General features: G+C 48.0%; 1 protein-coding gene across 2 annotated transcripts in view; it reads left to right on the top strand.

Annotated features, from left to right (window-relative positions):
- Positions 1-15,628, top strand: part of LOC144817708 (long-chain-fatty-acid--CoA ligase ACSBG2-like) — a 254,229-nt gene that overhangs the window by 213,043 nt on the left and 25,558 nt on the right. The window contains exon 10 of one of the 2 annotated variants that reach the window (XM_078674470.1): positions 2,625-2,871. In XM_078674470.1, coding sequence (XP_078530596.1) covers positions 2,625-2,871 — 247 coding nt within the window. Of the gene's footprint in view, positions 1-2,624; positions 3,073-15,628 lie in introns of those variants that run through there. The other variant, XM_078674469.1, reaches the window with a different exon arrangement.

Genomic DNA, 15,628 nt, shown 5'->3' on the forward strand with positions numbered 1-15,628 from the left:
CGATGGATTTAGGCCCAGATCCTTGTACTGGGGTGAATGTATGACATTGTTCTACATTCTGTCCATCATCTGTGTTTTTTGCAATTTTCACCCCGAGTGTGCTGGGTATGCTCAGACGTGAGTCCCAGGCTCTCCACACCACTGGAGTCAAGCTATCCAGGCTGATGAAGGCTGATAGCCAGAAACCGGTCCTTGGATGCTTGATTCCGGTCTGGGAAAGACATGGCTTGGTAGTTCGGACTGGACTGTTCCCATGAGGCACAGGGTCAGAGCTGATTTGCATATAGCCAGTGTCTGACCCAGGGTGGTGTGGAGTGCAAAAAAACGATGGATTTAGGCCCAGATCCTTGTACTGGGGTGAATGTATGACATTGTTCTACATTCTGTCCATCATCTGTGTTTTTTGCAATTTTCACCCCGAGTGTGCTGGGTATGCTCAGACGTGAGTCCCAGGCTCTCCACACCACTGGAGTCAAGCTATCCAGGCTGATGAAGGCTGATAGCCAGAAACCGGTCCTTGGATGCTTGATTCCGGTCTGGGAAAGACATGGCTTGGTAGTTCGGATTGGACTGTTCCCATGAGGCACAGGGTCAGAGCTGATTTGCATATAGCCAGTGTCTAACCCAGGGTGGTGTGGAGTGCAAAAAAACGATGGATTTAGGCCCAGATCCTTGTACTGGGGTGAATGTATGACATTGTTCTACATTCTGTCCATCATCTGTGTTTTTTGCAATTTTCACCCCGAGTGTGCTGGGTATGCTCAGACGTGAGTCCCAGGCTCTCCACACCACTGGAGTCAAGCTATCCAGGCTGATGAAGGCGGATAGCCAGAAACCGGTCCTTGGATGCTTGATTCCGGTCTGGGAAAGACATGGCTTGGTAGTTCGGACTGGACTGTTCCCATGAGGCACAGGGTCAGAGCTGATTTGCATATAGCCAGTGTCTAACCCAGGGTGGTGTGGAGTGCAAAAAAACGATGGATTTAGGCCCAGATCCTTGTACTGGGGTGAATGTATGACATTGTTCTACATTCTGTCCATCATCTGTGTTTTTTGGACTTGTCTGGAGCAGCACAGTGCAGAGCACCTGTTTAATGCACCTGAAGGGGGTAACGTAAATTAATTTAACTTGATTTTAATGTTTTTTTTCCAGACAGCTCAGGAACAGAAAGTGACAAAACTTGCCCACTGTTTCCGAGCTGTTGTATCTGAAAAGTATATACATAACCAATGAGATTCTATCAATGTAAAAGGAGTGAATATTTTATTGGTTTTTACCATTTTTAATGAAGGTCTAATATCTAAAGGTGGTGAGAAAGGTTCTCTTGGCAAATGGCAAATAGAGAGCACTATGTGCTTTTAAAATACCCCTCACACACTAAGAATCCCTTAGTGTCATGCTTCATCATAGGGGTCTTCCCGACCGTCTGCGGGGTGGGGCGTGCTGCGACCAAACGAACTACGCAGGAGCACTTAGTTTTTGACGGTGGGCTATGTGTAGTGTGAGGACAGTGACTAGTGATTGGGGTGTAGGGACCTATGTGAGTGAAAGGTAATTAAAAATTAAAAATTCCCTGGCTAGTTGAAAAAATTGATTTAATGACTGCTCTGGCTGGGAACAGTAAAAAGGGGTTTTAAGTAGGGCGAAATACGCTATCTACTTGGTCGACATGACATGTTTCGTAAGCCCATTGATAGAATCTCATTGGTTATGTATATCATTTAGGAGGGTGATTCTATCACCACTGCCTCTACACTTCCTCGATTGTTTTCTTGTATCTGAAAATTAACCACTAACTCCGCTTTGAATGCATTTACTTCATGCCCTTCAGCTGCATAAATCAGGCACTGGCTTACGTGTGCACCTAAAAAGGCCATTACAATCACAGCCACTGGAATGTTGCACTTAGAGGACTCAACAAATCACAATTCTTGTGAATGCACTTCCTGGTCAAACTTTCAAATTCGAACAAAACCTCTAAATATTGTGCATGGCTTTTAACATCCACTGAATTGAATCGGATATGTTTGTGTGTTTGGACCTAGAAGTACTTATGTAGCAGAAGCAGAGTTAGGGAGTAGTATAACAAAGGGGAATTCTTTAAAAAAAAATTGGATGTATTGTTTGGCCATTATTCTGTAAACCTCATTATCTTAGGAAATTACTGTTTCCATTACAATTTATATGAACACTTATACATTGCATGATACCATAGTATCAACAAGAATTTACTGGTATGAATTGCTTAGCATATCTTCCTTTCTAATGGGCATAATTAAGATATCTTTTGATGCAAAAGTAAGTCAGCCCTGAAAAATAATGTAGTTAAACACTGCTGCAAAATCTCATTGGTTTTGATTGCATTTCATGATATGCTCTGTCCATGGTCTTCTGTTTGTTCTTCTGTGTGTGTGCCTGTGACATTGTACTAGCTCATTCAGTGTTGTGATGTACAAGTTTAGAAACATGTTTACTTAACTTTTCCATTGATAGAGTACATTCCTTTAGGATCCTTCCTCTGCCCTCACTCATACTTTGATCTGGGGTGTGGCTCCTCCTGTATTCCTCCTGTATTAGTCTATGTTCCACAGATCCACCATACTTCTTTCTTCTTCTCTTTCAGTGCACTGTAGATCCAGTCACTGAAGAACCTCAGGATATTCTGACTACAGAAGCAGTTCATTTCTGCCAACAGCTGGGCAGTGGGGCCACACGTGTCTCCGAGGTGGTGAGAACAAAGGACCCAATAATCTATGATGCAATCCAGAAGGCCATGAAGCGAGTGAATCTCAAGGCACTAAGCAATGCTCAGAAGGTACAGAAATGGACCATCCTAGAGAAGGACTTCTCTGTTGCTGGGGGTGAGCTTGGTAAGTGTGCTGGGGGACACGTGACATTCAGAAAGCTCAGTGCTTGCTGGAGGCAGGAAGTGGAATCAATCACCTGGACATCTTCACCTATTTAGATCTGGGAGGCCCAAATCCCTAGTGCACATGATACCTGATGTTATATGTGTGCACATAGTCATGAGAGTCGGAGTAATGCCTTTGATGCAGAAACTTGTCTGGAGGGAACATTTCCACTGTAGAAAGACAGTGAGACTGCTTGCAGCATGGAGGATTTTATGATGAAAGGTAACATTCAGAGACATTGGGAGTCAGGTAGATGTCTTGATTTGCGGGCTGTGATCACATTCACCTAAATAAGTTGTCATTCTAATAGGCTCCTCTATATAATGGTCATTTTATGTTTATGGATTTTGGGCTCTTTTTCATTAATTTGTCATGAGTTCATCCATGTACATTACAAAATGTACCAATATTATTCAAGCCAGATCAGTTCAATAAGAGAACTATACTATCAGCAACTAACCGGAGCATTCTCAATCAATCAATCAATCAAAGCATTTATATAGCGCACTACTCACCCGGAGGGTCTCAAGGCGCTTGGGGAGGGGGGGTCCGCTACTGCTCGAACAGCCAGGTCTTGAACTGTTTCCTGAAGGCGAGGTGGTCTTGGGTCAGGCGGAGGTGTGTCGGGAGGGAGTTCCAAGTCTTGGCGGCCAGGTAGGAGAAGGACCTTCCTCCTGTGGTGGCTCTTCGGATGAGGGGGACGGCGGCGAGGGCGTGGCCGGTTGATCGAAGCTGGCGTGTGGGATTGTAGAAGTTGAGGCGGCTGTTGAGGTATCCTGGGCCTTGGTTGTGTAAGGCTTTGTGTGCATGGGTGAGGAGCCGGAAGGTGATTCTCTTGTTGACCTGGAGCCAGTGCAGGTCTCTCAGGGGTCCGGAGATGTGGCTGTGTCGGGGGATGTCGAGGATGAGTCTTGCTGAGGCGTTCTGGATTCGTTGGAGTCTCTTCTGGAGTTTGGCAGTGGTTCCGGCGTAGAGGGAGTTGCCGTAGTCCAGTCGGCTGGTGACGAGGGCCTGGGTGACCGTCTTCCTGGTCCCGGTGGGGATCCACCGGAAGATCTTACGTAGCATGCGCAGGATTTTGAAGCACGACGAGGAGACGGCGTTGACTTGTCTGGTCATGGAGAGGGAGGAGTCCAGGATGAAGCCCAGGTTGCGTGCGTGGTCTGTTGGTTTGGGTGCGCTGCCCAGGGCGGGGGGCCACCAGGAGTCATCCCAGGCGGAGGGCGAGGAGCCCAGGATGAGGACTTCAGTCTTGTCTGAGTTCAGTTTCAGGCGGCTGTTCATCATCCATTCGGCTACGTCTTTCATCCCTTCGTGCAGGTTGGCTCTGGCGGTGGCGGGGTCGTTGGTGAGGGAGAGGATCAGCTGGGTGTCGTCGGCGTAGGAGATGATGTTGAGGTTGTGTTGGCGTGCGATGGCCGCGAGGGGGCTCATGTAGACATTGAAGAGGGTGGGGCTGAGCGAGGAGCCTTGAGGAACGCCGCAGATGACTTTGGTGGCTTCTGATCTGAACGGGGAGAGGCGGACTCTCTGTGTCCTTCCGGCGAGGAAGGAGATGATCCATTCTAGTGCCTTCTCCTGGATTCTGACGTTGCAGAGGCGCTGTACTAGGGTGCGGTGGCAGACAGTGTCGAATGCCGAGGAGAGGTCCAGGAGGATGAGGGCCGCTGTTTCTCCGTTGTCGAGAAGGGCTCTGATGTCGTCGGTGGCTGCGATGAGGGCGGTCTCGGTGCTGTGGTTGGCCCGGAAGCCAGACTGCGAGAGGTCGAGGGATCCGTTCGTCTCGAGGAAGGCGGCCAGCTGCTTGTTGACGGTCTTCTCGATGACTTTGGCCGGAAACGGGAGGAGCGAGATGGGGCAGTAGTTTTTGAGTTCGGTGGGGTCCGCTGAAAGTTTCTTCAATAGAGCGCTGAGTTCGGCGCGCTTCCAGCTCTCCGGGAAGGTCGCGGTGTCGAAGGAGGTGTTGATGATGTCCCGCAGGTGGGGTGCGATGACAGAGTCGGCCTTGTTGAAGACGTGGTGGCGGCAGGGGTCGGTTGGAGATCCGGAATGGATGGAGTTCATCGTGCGGATGGTGTCTTCGGTGCTGAATAGGGTCCAGGCGAGGAGGGTGGTGGTGGGGGGCGTAGGTGCAGTCATGGGGTGCGTCGGTTGTGAGCTGAAGCTGTTGTGTATGTCTGCGATCTTCTTGTGGAAGTAGGAGGCGAGGGAGTTGCAGAGGTCTTGTGAAGGGGTGATGTCGTTGTTTCCAGCGTTGGGGTTGGAGAGCTCTTTAACGATGTTGAAGAGTTCCTTGCTGTTGTGTGCGTTGTTGTCCAGTCGATCCTTGAATGCAGTTTTTTTGGTGGCGTGGATCAGTTGGTGGTATTTTCGGGTGGCGAGCTTGAGGGTGGTCATGTTGTCTGGTGTTGGGTCTCTGCGCCAGGCTTTCTCGAGGGCTCGGCAGTTCTTCTTGGAGCTCTTGAGTTCGTCGGTGAACCATGGGGCTTTCTTGCTGCCGGGTCTGTTAGGTGAGGTCCTCAGAGGGGCGAGGTCGTCTGCGCAGTTGCTGATCCACTTCGTGAGGTTGTTGGCGGCCTGGCTGGGGTTCGCTGCGATGGCGGGAGGGTTCTGGCTCAGGAAAGTGGCGAGCTGGTCGGCTGTGATCTTGTTCCAGTTTCTGCGTGCAACCTGTTGCTGGTGGTGGTGGATCGTGGTCCTTCTGAAGCTGAAGTGTACGCAGCTGTGGTCCGTCCAGTGGAGTCCGGTGGCGTGGCTGAAGGCGATGTCCTTGCTGGATGAGAAGACGGGGTCAAGTGTGTGTCCGGCGTAGTGGGTGGGGGTGGTCACCAGTTGCTTGAGACCGAGGTTGGCGAGGTTGTCCAGCAGGGTGGTGGTGTTGCGGTCATTGTTGTTCTCCAGGTGGAAGTTCAGGTCCCCGAGGAGGATGTAGTCCGCGGAGGGGAGGGCGTGCGGGCTGATGAAGTCGGCGATGTCTTCGCAGAATTGTGTGCGTGGTCCCGGGGGTCTGTAGATGAGGGTGCCTCTGAGGGTGGTCTTGGGATCGGTGTGGATCTGGAAGTGCAGGTGTTCGGCGGCTTCGAGGGTGTCGTCGGTGTTGGTTGTGATGCGGATGGTGTTCCTGTGGACGATGGCGATGCCTCCTCCTGTCTGCTTGACGCGGTCCCTCCGGGTGATCTTGTATCTGTCCGGGATGGCGATGGCGATGTCGGGCGCTGAGGAGGCGTTCATCCAGGTTTCCGTGAGGAAGGCGACGTCTGGAGATGTGGTGTCGAGGAGGTTCCAGAGTTCGATGGCGTGTCTGTGGACGGAGCGGGTGTTGAGCAGGATGCACTTCAGGTGGTTGCTGATGGTGCTCGACTTTGTGGGTGCGGGTGTCGTGCAGGTCCGGATGCAGGAGAACTTGCAGGAGTGGCAGCTGAAGGGTCCGTGGGTGCGTCTCGGGGTGGCTCGGCAACATCCCGGGATTCGGCCGGCGTTGAGTGCGATGAGTTCGGTGTCGTTGTAAGTCCGGCGGGTGGGCTGGTGTCTGCGGGGGCCAGGGGTCCTGGCACTGGGCGCGGTCCATGCGCGGACGGGCGCAGACGGGCTTACCTTTGGCGTGCCTTCGGCGCACAATCGGCGCGTCCGCTGCGCGTCAACGCTGTGCGTGCGCACGGTCGCCATTTATGGCGAAGTGCGAGGGAGGGAGGAGCAGCTGGGAGGCGGGAGCGGGGAGGGCACAGAAAGAAAAGGGGGCGTGTCCGATCACTCGGCGGCGGGAAGCGGGGAGCGGGGCAGGAGGGCACAGGGGGCAACAGCGGTGAAGACAACACAGGGGGGGCAAACAGAGAAGAAAAAAAGGGTCACAAATGCCTAAATAAGCAGTAAGGCAACAGAAAGGCAACAGAAGTCAGCTCCGCACACACGTACTGCAGGAGACCACGCCGAGCGACGGCAGGGGGCGTGGTCAGCAAGCAGCAGGCCGGCTCAGCGAGGCAGGCGGGGGACACACGCAGCAGCTGGTGTGTTCAAGTGTTCAAGCTGTTCAAGTGCACAATTTCTGAAGCTCCAATCAGTATCCTGATATTTTATGTACTTTTCTCTGGAAGACGGCCAGCGAATGGCGTTTCTGGACTCCCTGGCACAAAGGACAACCAATGCCAACCCGAGAGATAAAAGAAAATGGACTGCAAACACCACATAACGCACTGAAAATTACTTGAGTGAGATGCATCCTATGTAACAATCAATCCTATGATATTTCACAGAGATAGCTAGTGGAACTCCCAAACACTTTTTCATCATAAATAGTGTCAGAAATTGAGTTGTTGGCTGGGTGAGGTGTTAACTCTGTACAATCAACAGCCATAATTTCCTGTCAGGGTGAACCACAAAAGTCAATACTAAATTAACCTGTGAATAACCCTCTGGTAGCTCAGCACAAAAGCAGTCAGGCTTACATTAGAGGCCATTTATAAAAAATGTATGCCCACAAAAAGAGAAAGAAAGTGGGAATATACCAAGAGAAGTCTTACATCAATTTGAAATAACAGAGTGCATTTCAATAAATTATTTGACATAAAGCAACAAACATGCCATCATTGTGTTTTTTTCAAGTTTAAGGTAAACACTAGCGCCTAAAAGCTCAAATCACCAACTTCCGACACCACAATGGAGTGCAGATTGGATACAAGAAAACAACTCTTACTTTTGGACTTAAAAGAAATTTCACCAAAAATTGTCTCAGAAGGTAAATTTTAGTGGGGCAAGGCGGCAAATGGTGTTCGAGAAGGAGTTTTTGTTGGGGAGACGCTGGATGAAGTTGCACTGAACAGTTCCAAGTTTGGATTTCGTCTTTGTTTTGAAAGTTAAAAACCTCCAACTGGACGCATTTGCAAGCTGTAGTCAAAAGGTTTGAACGAGAATGGATACTACTTGTGAGAAGGAGCGCGGAACCAGACTTGCTGCAGATGAAAAGAACCAGGAGGGAGCTGCCGCAAAGTCCGTCCGACCAGAAATACACCTTGGGAAGATAGACGAGCAGGTACTTTTTAGCCAACAATTGTTTAAGTCCTATTTTTTTCACCGTGTTGGCACCTTTGGCACCACTAACAGGGGTCCAGGACTGGAAATACACCACTTGGAGGGCCAGGACTCATCAAGTTTCGGGTTCAAGATGGTTTGAGTCTTTTCTGTCTCTGATTAGGGGTACATTCAACTAGCACTTGAAATCACTCTGGTCTCCTTGGGTTAAAAAAAGTGGAACAGGGCTCAAGCAGCAGGGCAGGCCTCTGAGGGTTCATGGCAGGCTTAAGGCAGCAGAGCAGTACTTCTAGCTGCAGCAAAACAGTCTTCTAAAGTACACAGCAGGCCACAGCAGCAGGCAGTCTTCTGAGAAGGTGAACTGAAGAGTCCAACAGGTGCCTTCTTTGAAGTAGGATACGTTTCCAGAGAATTCCCTTTGAAATTCTAGGAATTTCCTGACTTTCCTGCCCTGGCTGAAGCCTGATTGCATGAACAATCAGATAGTATGAAGTCTTTTGTGTGAAGGCAGGACATAGCCTATTGACTTGTAAGTGGGGCTTTGCTGAGCTCTGCCACCCATCCTGCCAGGAAAGACCTATCCAGGAACACCTACTCCCTCTATTGTGTGGCTATTTGGAGTGAATAAACAAAGTCAAACTGCCAACTGTCAACAGCACCCAGTCATATAACCTAAAAGCAGGCTTCAGACACAAAATTGTAACTTAAAATCCAATTTTACTATGAAAAAGAATATTAAGTTACACTTTCTTAGACACCAAACATGAATTCCTTCCTTCTCCTAATCAAACGTTTGCACGTATTAAATGTAAAAAGAGGACACAATGTTATCATGTAGGAGAGGTAGGCCTTATAGTATAAACATATCTTTAGGAGTTTATCAATACGACAACATGTAAAACTTAAAAGTCTAACATTTTATTACAATGTACCCTGCCCTATGGGCTATGCAGGGCCCAACTTAGGGGGAAAATATTTCTAATAAAAGAGGGGTTTAAGACTTGATAAGAAGGTTATTTTACCAAGTCAAATTGGCAGTTTACAACTCCATTCAGGCTGCACTGGCAGATGTGGGACATGTTTTAAAGGGCTATTTAAGTTGGTAGTACCTTAATGCTACAGGCCCACTTGTAGCATTTTATTTACCGGCCCTGAGTACAGGGTACACCACTTTATTAGGGACTTATAAGTAAATTAAATATGCCAATCAGGTGAAAGCCAATTTTATTGTGTTTTAGTGAGTAGGCACAAACATTTTAACACTGGTTAGCAGGCTGAAGGCAAAATGTTTGGTGGAAGACCACCCTAAGGCTGACATATCTAACAAATTGGAAGACTTCTCCGAAAAGCTAGAAAATCAGGACTGCTTTTTCAATTTTTTTTATATCCTAGTGCAAATTATGTGTATTGTCACTATTATTAAAATAAACAATGTAGTGTTAAGGATGCTTATCCTGAGGCTGAATTTCACAAAATATCATAACATTATTATGGTTTGCATGAATTTCCCAGCCATTCTTTCTTCTATGTCAACCCCTTCTGTGTGGAGGATGTAACGATTCCATCCTCTGCAATGGTGGGCATGTGCAAAGGACAGAACCATTATTTCCTCTGCATACGTCCTGGAAATCCCTCTGCTATTTACTGCCTCGGTAGCAGGTGAAGAGCTTCTTCTGCTTGCGAGATTTCTTAATGAGGGTGGTCAGATTTCTCAACGTGGGTGGTCGCAGATGGTTGTGATGGCTTGTGTTGAGAAACCTTCCATTTCCATCGAGAAAGCTGGCGCTCAGGTAGAAAATCTACTCGAGCTGCAAGAAAAGAAGCAGTGCCCGCTAGCGCGGCACATGATGTAGTTTGCTCTGATTTTACAGCAAGTTACAAACATCCAGAGCTCAAAATCAACGTGTACTACATGACCAGAAATAATATGCCACTTGCGGAACTCCACGTAGCATGGCAGAGTTTTTTGGTCATAGCGGAACATCACAAACTCCGCCCACTCCTAGTATTATTTCCATCTGTTTGGCCATGAAGAGGCTTCCTCTGATTCTCTGGTTTCAAAAGCTCTGACCGGGCTCCACGGTGTGAGCCTACATCCTGGGATCTGTCCTCCGACTTGCAATATAGCAAAGGCCTGCCCTGCATGGCAGGGTCCAGGAGCTCTGACCAAGCCCTCCTGCCTTGGACACTGTCCTTTAGTCTGCCGCACCCTCAGGCTTGCTCTTGAGTGGGGGCCCTCTGCACTGGGCTTCTTCATCTTATCATATGGCAGAGCACCTGGGACATGCCTCCCCTATGCTCTGACTTGGCCTGTCCGCCCATGGCTAAATACTCCATCCTGCCGCACCACCAAGGGCCTAGGAAAGGGGTCCATCTGGTCCAGGGAAGCCTCCCTCGCTTGGCCTACATGTGAATGTGCCTGTGGGGCCCAGGACAGAGCTCTGTCAGGGCCTGCCTAGCAGCATGTGTCTGAGGCCCAGCTGGGGCTCTGAGAACCAAGGCTACAGGGTTCCAGTCCCCTCCAAGGACAAGCAGAAGTCCTTTCATTAAGAAGCAGTGCAACCAGATGGCCGTCCTCCAAACCCGACCCTCTGGACGCACACCATGCTTTTCAATGGGATCACCCTGGAAGTTCTGATGCATGCTCATTTGCTTCTTTGAGCCCAGCCAGGGCTCCAGGAGGTTGGGTGCATTTGTACCTTTGTCACTCTGTGCACATAGATTACAAGAAAGGGGAATAGCCTTTCTCCAGGTTACTATGGACAAAGGTACTCCAGACCCCCTTGTGGTCTAGTGTTTCTAAGATGGGTGCTTTAAGTGTCCAGGACAGTGCACCAAGGCCCCCAGCGGCCTTGGTTCACTCCTGCCACCCAGCACTGCCTGATAGGTCCTTCTCTGAGCCTGCCTTCTCCAAGAGCAAGCAAGGACATGAACCTGTCATCCCATTGCAGGGTGGCCTGCCCACAGAGGGTTTGGCCAGCACCTAAAACTTTAATTGATTGGGCACGCTTAATCCGTTTAGGGATGGACTGTTTGGTCAGCCTTAACTGTTCTTTTAAGCAAAGAATTTCCACCCTGCCAGGGACTGTCCGAGTATAGGGCCTGCCAAATGTGGGACCCTACCCAGCAGAACAAATGCTGAGCAGGCTTGGCAGCTTGTGCCCCCCAGCCATTGTGGAAAGGGGACATGTGGCCCAAGGCCCTGCATGCTGACTGCCGGTCCGGGCCCCCGTGCACCACACCTTTGCCCTCCTCCACTTAGCTCATTTTCAAAGCAGCTCAGGTGGGCTTCCCCAACAGCTTCAGAGGGGTGCGAAGATCTGTCTGGGATGGTCACTTATCCAGCAAGTACAGCAACCTGCCAGTACTATATGCTTATCTCAAAGAATAAGCCATGCACGTGTAAGTACACATGGTGGGTACAGTTAAACTCTGAATGACTTATTAAATCAGTTATGGTTTCTTTGATCGCTCCATCTGTTACTTGAATATGTGGGGTAATTCTAGTGCTAAAGCATGATGACAAGTGCTGACCTCCCAGAATGCATATATTTATCAGACCAAGACCAATCAGAGGTCGTTTGGCTGCTTTGGTGACTGTAGATAACCTTGGGCCGATCGCACGTCCCCATGACCATGGCAATACATTGAAATGTCTGCCCTATCAACTGTCAATGGTGGTTTCTATGTCTACCATGGTGACCACAGGTAACAGGGAATCAGGATTCGAGTCCAGAGAGGGAGCCTGAGAAATGGCCACCACATCCAGGGAAGACGCACAAATTACCCACTCCTGAATCAGGGAGGTAGTGATGAAAAATAACAATACAGGAGTCATTCAGTGCCATGTAATTGGAATGGATACACTTTAAATCCTGCAGTAATTCCAGCTCCAATAGCGTATATTAAAGTTGTTGCAGTTAAAAAGCTCATAGTTGGACCTTGGGATCGAGCTGGTGATCCACTTTGAAGTGATTTACCACCTGTCAATATGTCTGGTTAACTCTGATAATGAATGAGATCCCTCTATGCTAACTAGTTACACAGCCCCCAACAGTCAGCATCCAACTTCTTGTAGAGAAAAATGGCATTCTACCACATGAGATTAAGCAACAACAGGCCTGCGATGCCCTTAGATGTCCAGGGCTGCACAAATGCTACACTGAATAGATCAGTGTGTGTCTACCTTTCTCCGATAGGTGTGGGTAACCTGGTGAACCCCGTTTGTGATAGGGATTCAGGTTTACAATTATTTCCCATGAACAAGGAATTCCCAGTAAATGCGGGTCCTAAGATCATGTTGATTAAGTCCCTTCCCTTTGAACACACCACCCGTTGCAACTACCAACTGAATTGTTCAGTAAGATACTAGGATCGACCCCGCTGGCATCCGTAACGCTGCAGGCAGAATGCAGGGAATACAATGAAATGACCATCTAGAGGAAGTAAAAGTCATAACAAGGTTTCTGTAAGTAAAACTGTGGAAGGATCATTAAAGGTGGAAAGGCCCGAGCGACTGATGGCAGCAGCCTGAAACCCTCAGTCTGTCTCAGAGACAGACCTCACACTTGTAGGTGCAGGGTCCGTGCTTCCCTTGCATACCAGGGCTGGCAGAGCAGTCCACGGCCGCTGGGGTGCATGGGCCAGGACTTGGCCTCAGGTCAGGCTCCACCACCAATTTATTTTTGAACCATAGAATTATTTTTCCCAATCAGGTGCTAGAAAGTAAGAAAGATAAAAAACAATATTCACATAAAAGGAAGTAGGGTGCGATGTTGCACAACCCGGAACTATGCCTTAGGCGGGACCGCCTACTTACAACCTTGGGGATCCAACATGACAAATGATTAGGTGTACGTTGGGTGATACTTTGCCTGACAAGATAGATGCAAAATTGTGGCTTAGGCAGGAACTTTAGTATGGGTGTGTATTACCTGTTTAGTGTCTCACCGCCATTTACAAAATATATAACTTTGAGTAATTTTAGGGCATGATACCTATAGCGTAAAGGCTCTGGGTAAGCACTCTCTACGAAGGTAGCTATTTTTTGTAAGTAAACATATGCAATAAACAAGCTACAAATAAGACCTTCAAACTGAAGACATAACAAGATGAACCACTAGTTTTACACTGCTAACTAATAGGTTGAACACTATAGAATCAACGATAACATGATATCTCTTTTCAATTTACCCTCAACTAAAACATTCTTTCCTTCGAATGAGTGCGTGATTAAAAGACAGCACCACCCTCCAGAGACCGCATGACACTTGGAACACCAACACAGAGGGTAATCATAGAGTATGAATGTAATGCCTGTAAAAATATGAATCACCGTTGTTTTTATTATTCTTCACCTGGATGCATAGTAACAAATGACACAAGATGTGTTGAATGACACAGTATCTTAAATACAAAAGTTTAATCGTAAACTAGACAACTTGTACTCAGAGAGACCGCAATATCTTGGGATTATATCTCTACAACAATAACACTGTTAGCACTGCTTATTACCAAGGAAGTTCCTCTCACATAGCAAATACCTGTATCAGATAGGGGATAATGTTTGAAAGTCACCTGGTCAAAAAACAGTCTCCCATTATGTCAATAAGCATGATGCTTCACATGTAACCTCTGTTTCATGAATACATATGTATATGTTTTCTTTTAGAAAAGTTTCCAAAGAATGAAAACAGGTGAGAGCCTATGTCTCACATATGTGTATGGAGTTCAAGCAGTAAAAAGCAGGAACGGATTTATTGAGCCCTGACTAAGGCCCCAAACCCGATTGGGCTGTTGAAGTGGGCTGAAACATGTTGCCATAAATACAGGGGGCCTTACAGGTCTCGGGCGATATCTTAAAACCCGGGACATGTTATGTTATGTTATACACAACTTGTATAGCACACGGGCACCCAGAGGTTTCATGGCGCTAGAGAAGGGACAAAATGGAGAGCAGTGGCCTAACGGTGTGCTTGTTTAAATAACCAGGTCTTCAGTTCACCCCTGAATTGCATCAGGTTGGTGCAGCTACGAAGTGAGTGGGGAAGTGAGTTCCAGATCTTTGGGGCCAGGTAAGTGAATCAGCAGCCGCCGAGGCGTTTTTTTTTAAAAAGGGGCAAAGTGAGGAGAGACAAGTGGGCAGAGCGTAGATTGCGAGACGGTTCGTGTTTATTTATGAGATGGTTTATAAACTTAGGGCTTTTTCCATGAAGAGCCTTGAAAGTCAGACAGCTTACTTTGAAAATTACCCGTTGGGCAATGGGTAGCCAATGGAGGGTGGCTAGCAGTGGTTTCGCCGAACTCCTGCCGTTGCATTTGAATATTAATCTGGCCGCTTGATTTTGGACTATCTGCAACTGATTGGAAAGAGCCAAAGGGATACCTAAATAAATGGAATTGGAAAAGTCAAGGCGGGAGAGGACCAAAGCGATTACCACCTGAATGAGGGCGGAATGTGTAAGCAAATGAGAAATTTTCTTGATCTTCCGTAACTGGAAGAAACAAGAGGAGATCACCGTTCCCACCTGATTTTTTAATGATAGCTCAGTGTTAAGGGTGATCCCAAGACTTTTTACCGATGGAGAGGGAGACGGGGGAGATCCCATGGAGGTTGGCCAGAAATGAGGCCCCCAGCTGATTACACTTTTGCCCAGGAGCACCAACTCGGTCTTTCCAGGGTTAAGTTTTGGATGGTTCGTCTCCATCCACCCTTGGATGTGCTGCATAGTGGCCTGAAATTCTTCAACGGCGTCTGAGGAATTTAGTGGGAATATAAGTTGCAGATCATCCGCATAATTGTATATGGTGACCTTCCTGTTTTTTAATGACTGTAGCAGTGGTTTAAAGTACAGATTAAATAGGAGGGGGTACAGTGATGAGCCCTGCGGGACACCACAGCTGGTGGGGAGTTTGGGCGCCGTGAAGTTCTCGAGTTTGACAGCCTGGAAACGGTCATGCAGAAAGGATTTGATCCAATCGAGGGCTATGCCTCGCAAGCCGGCCTGTTCGACACGGTGTAATAAGATGGTGTGGTCCACCGTGTCGAACGCTGCCGACAGGTCCAGGAGCACCAAGGCCTGATGTATACCCTTGTCTGCATTTGACCTCATAGTGTCCAGGACTGCTAGAATCACCGACTCGGTAGAGTGTGCCTGGCGGAAGCCGGCTTGATTGGGTTCTAGAAAATCAGATGTCTCTATGAAGCTCGAGATACAACTAGCAACATGAGCTTCTAGGATCTTTGCACCAAAAAGGAGAAGCGATATAGGTCGATAATTTGAAAGGTTTGAAGGGTCGGCTCCAGGTTTTTTTATTAATGGGACCAACGTGGCGTTTTTGAATGCAGTAAGAACTATTCCTTGTGATAGGGATTCATTCAGGAGGGGAATTATTCCTTGGGGTATTGACGAGTATACTTCTTTTAGTATGTGCGGAGGGCAAGGATCGTTAGGAGATCCGGAAGTGACTCGATTCATTAATTCTAGTAGTTTCGATTGATCTATCAGAGGAATAGCTGCGAGTTCGTAGGGGTTTCTAGCGCTATCTACGCTACCTGCAGAAGTCATGCAGGGTTGGATGCTGTTTTTTATATTATCAATCTTATCCTTAAAGAAGTCATTGAGTTGATTGCACAGCATTTGCGTGGGAACTTGAGATGGAGAAGTTCTTGCATCATTACATAGGTCGT

This window comes from Lissotriton helveticus, chromosome 2_1 (genome assembly GCF_964261635.1).
Source record: "Lissotriton helveticus chromosome 2_1, aLisHel1.1, whole genome shotgun sequence".
NCBI classification, from domain to species: domain Eukaryota; kingdom Metazoa; phylum Chordata; class Amphibia; order Caudata; family Salamandridae; genus Lissotriton; species Lissotriton helveticus.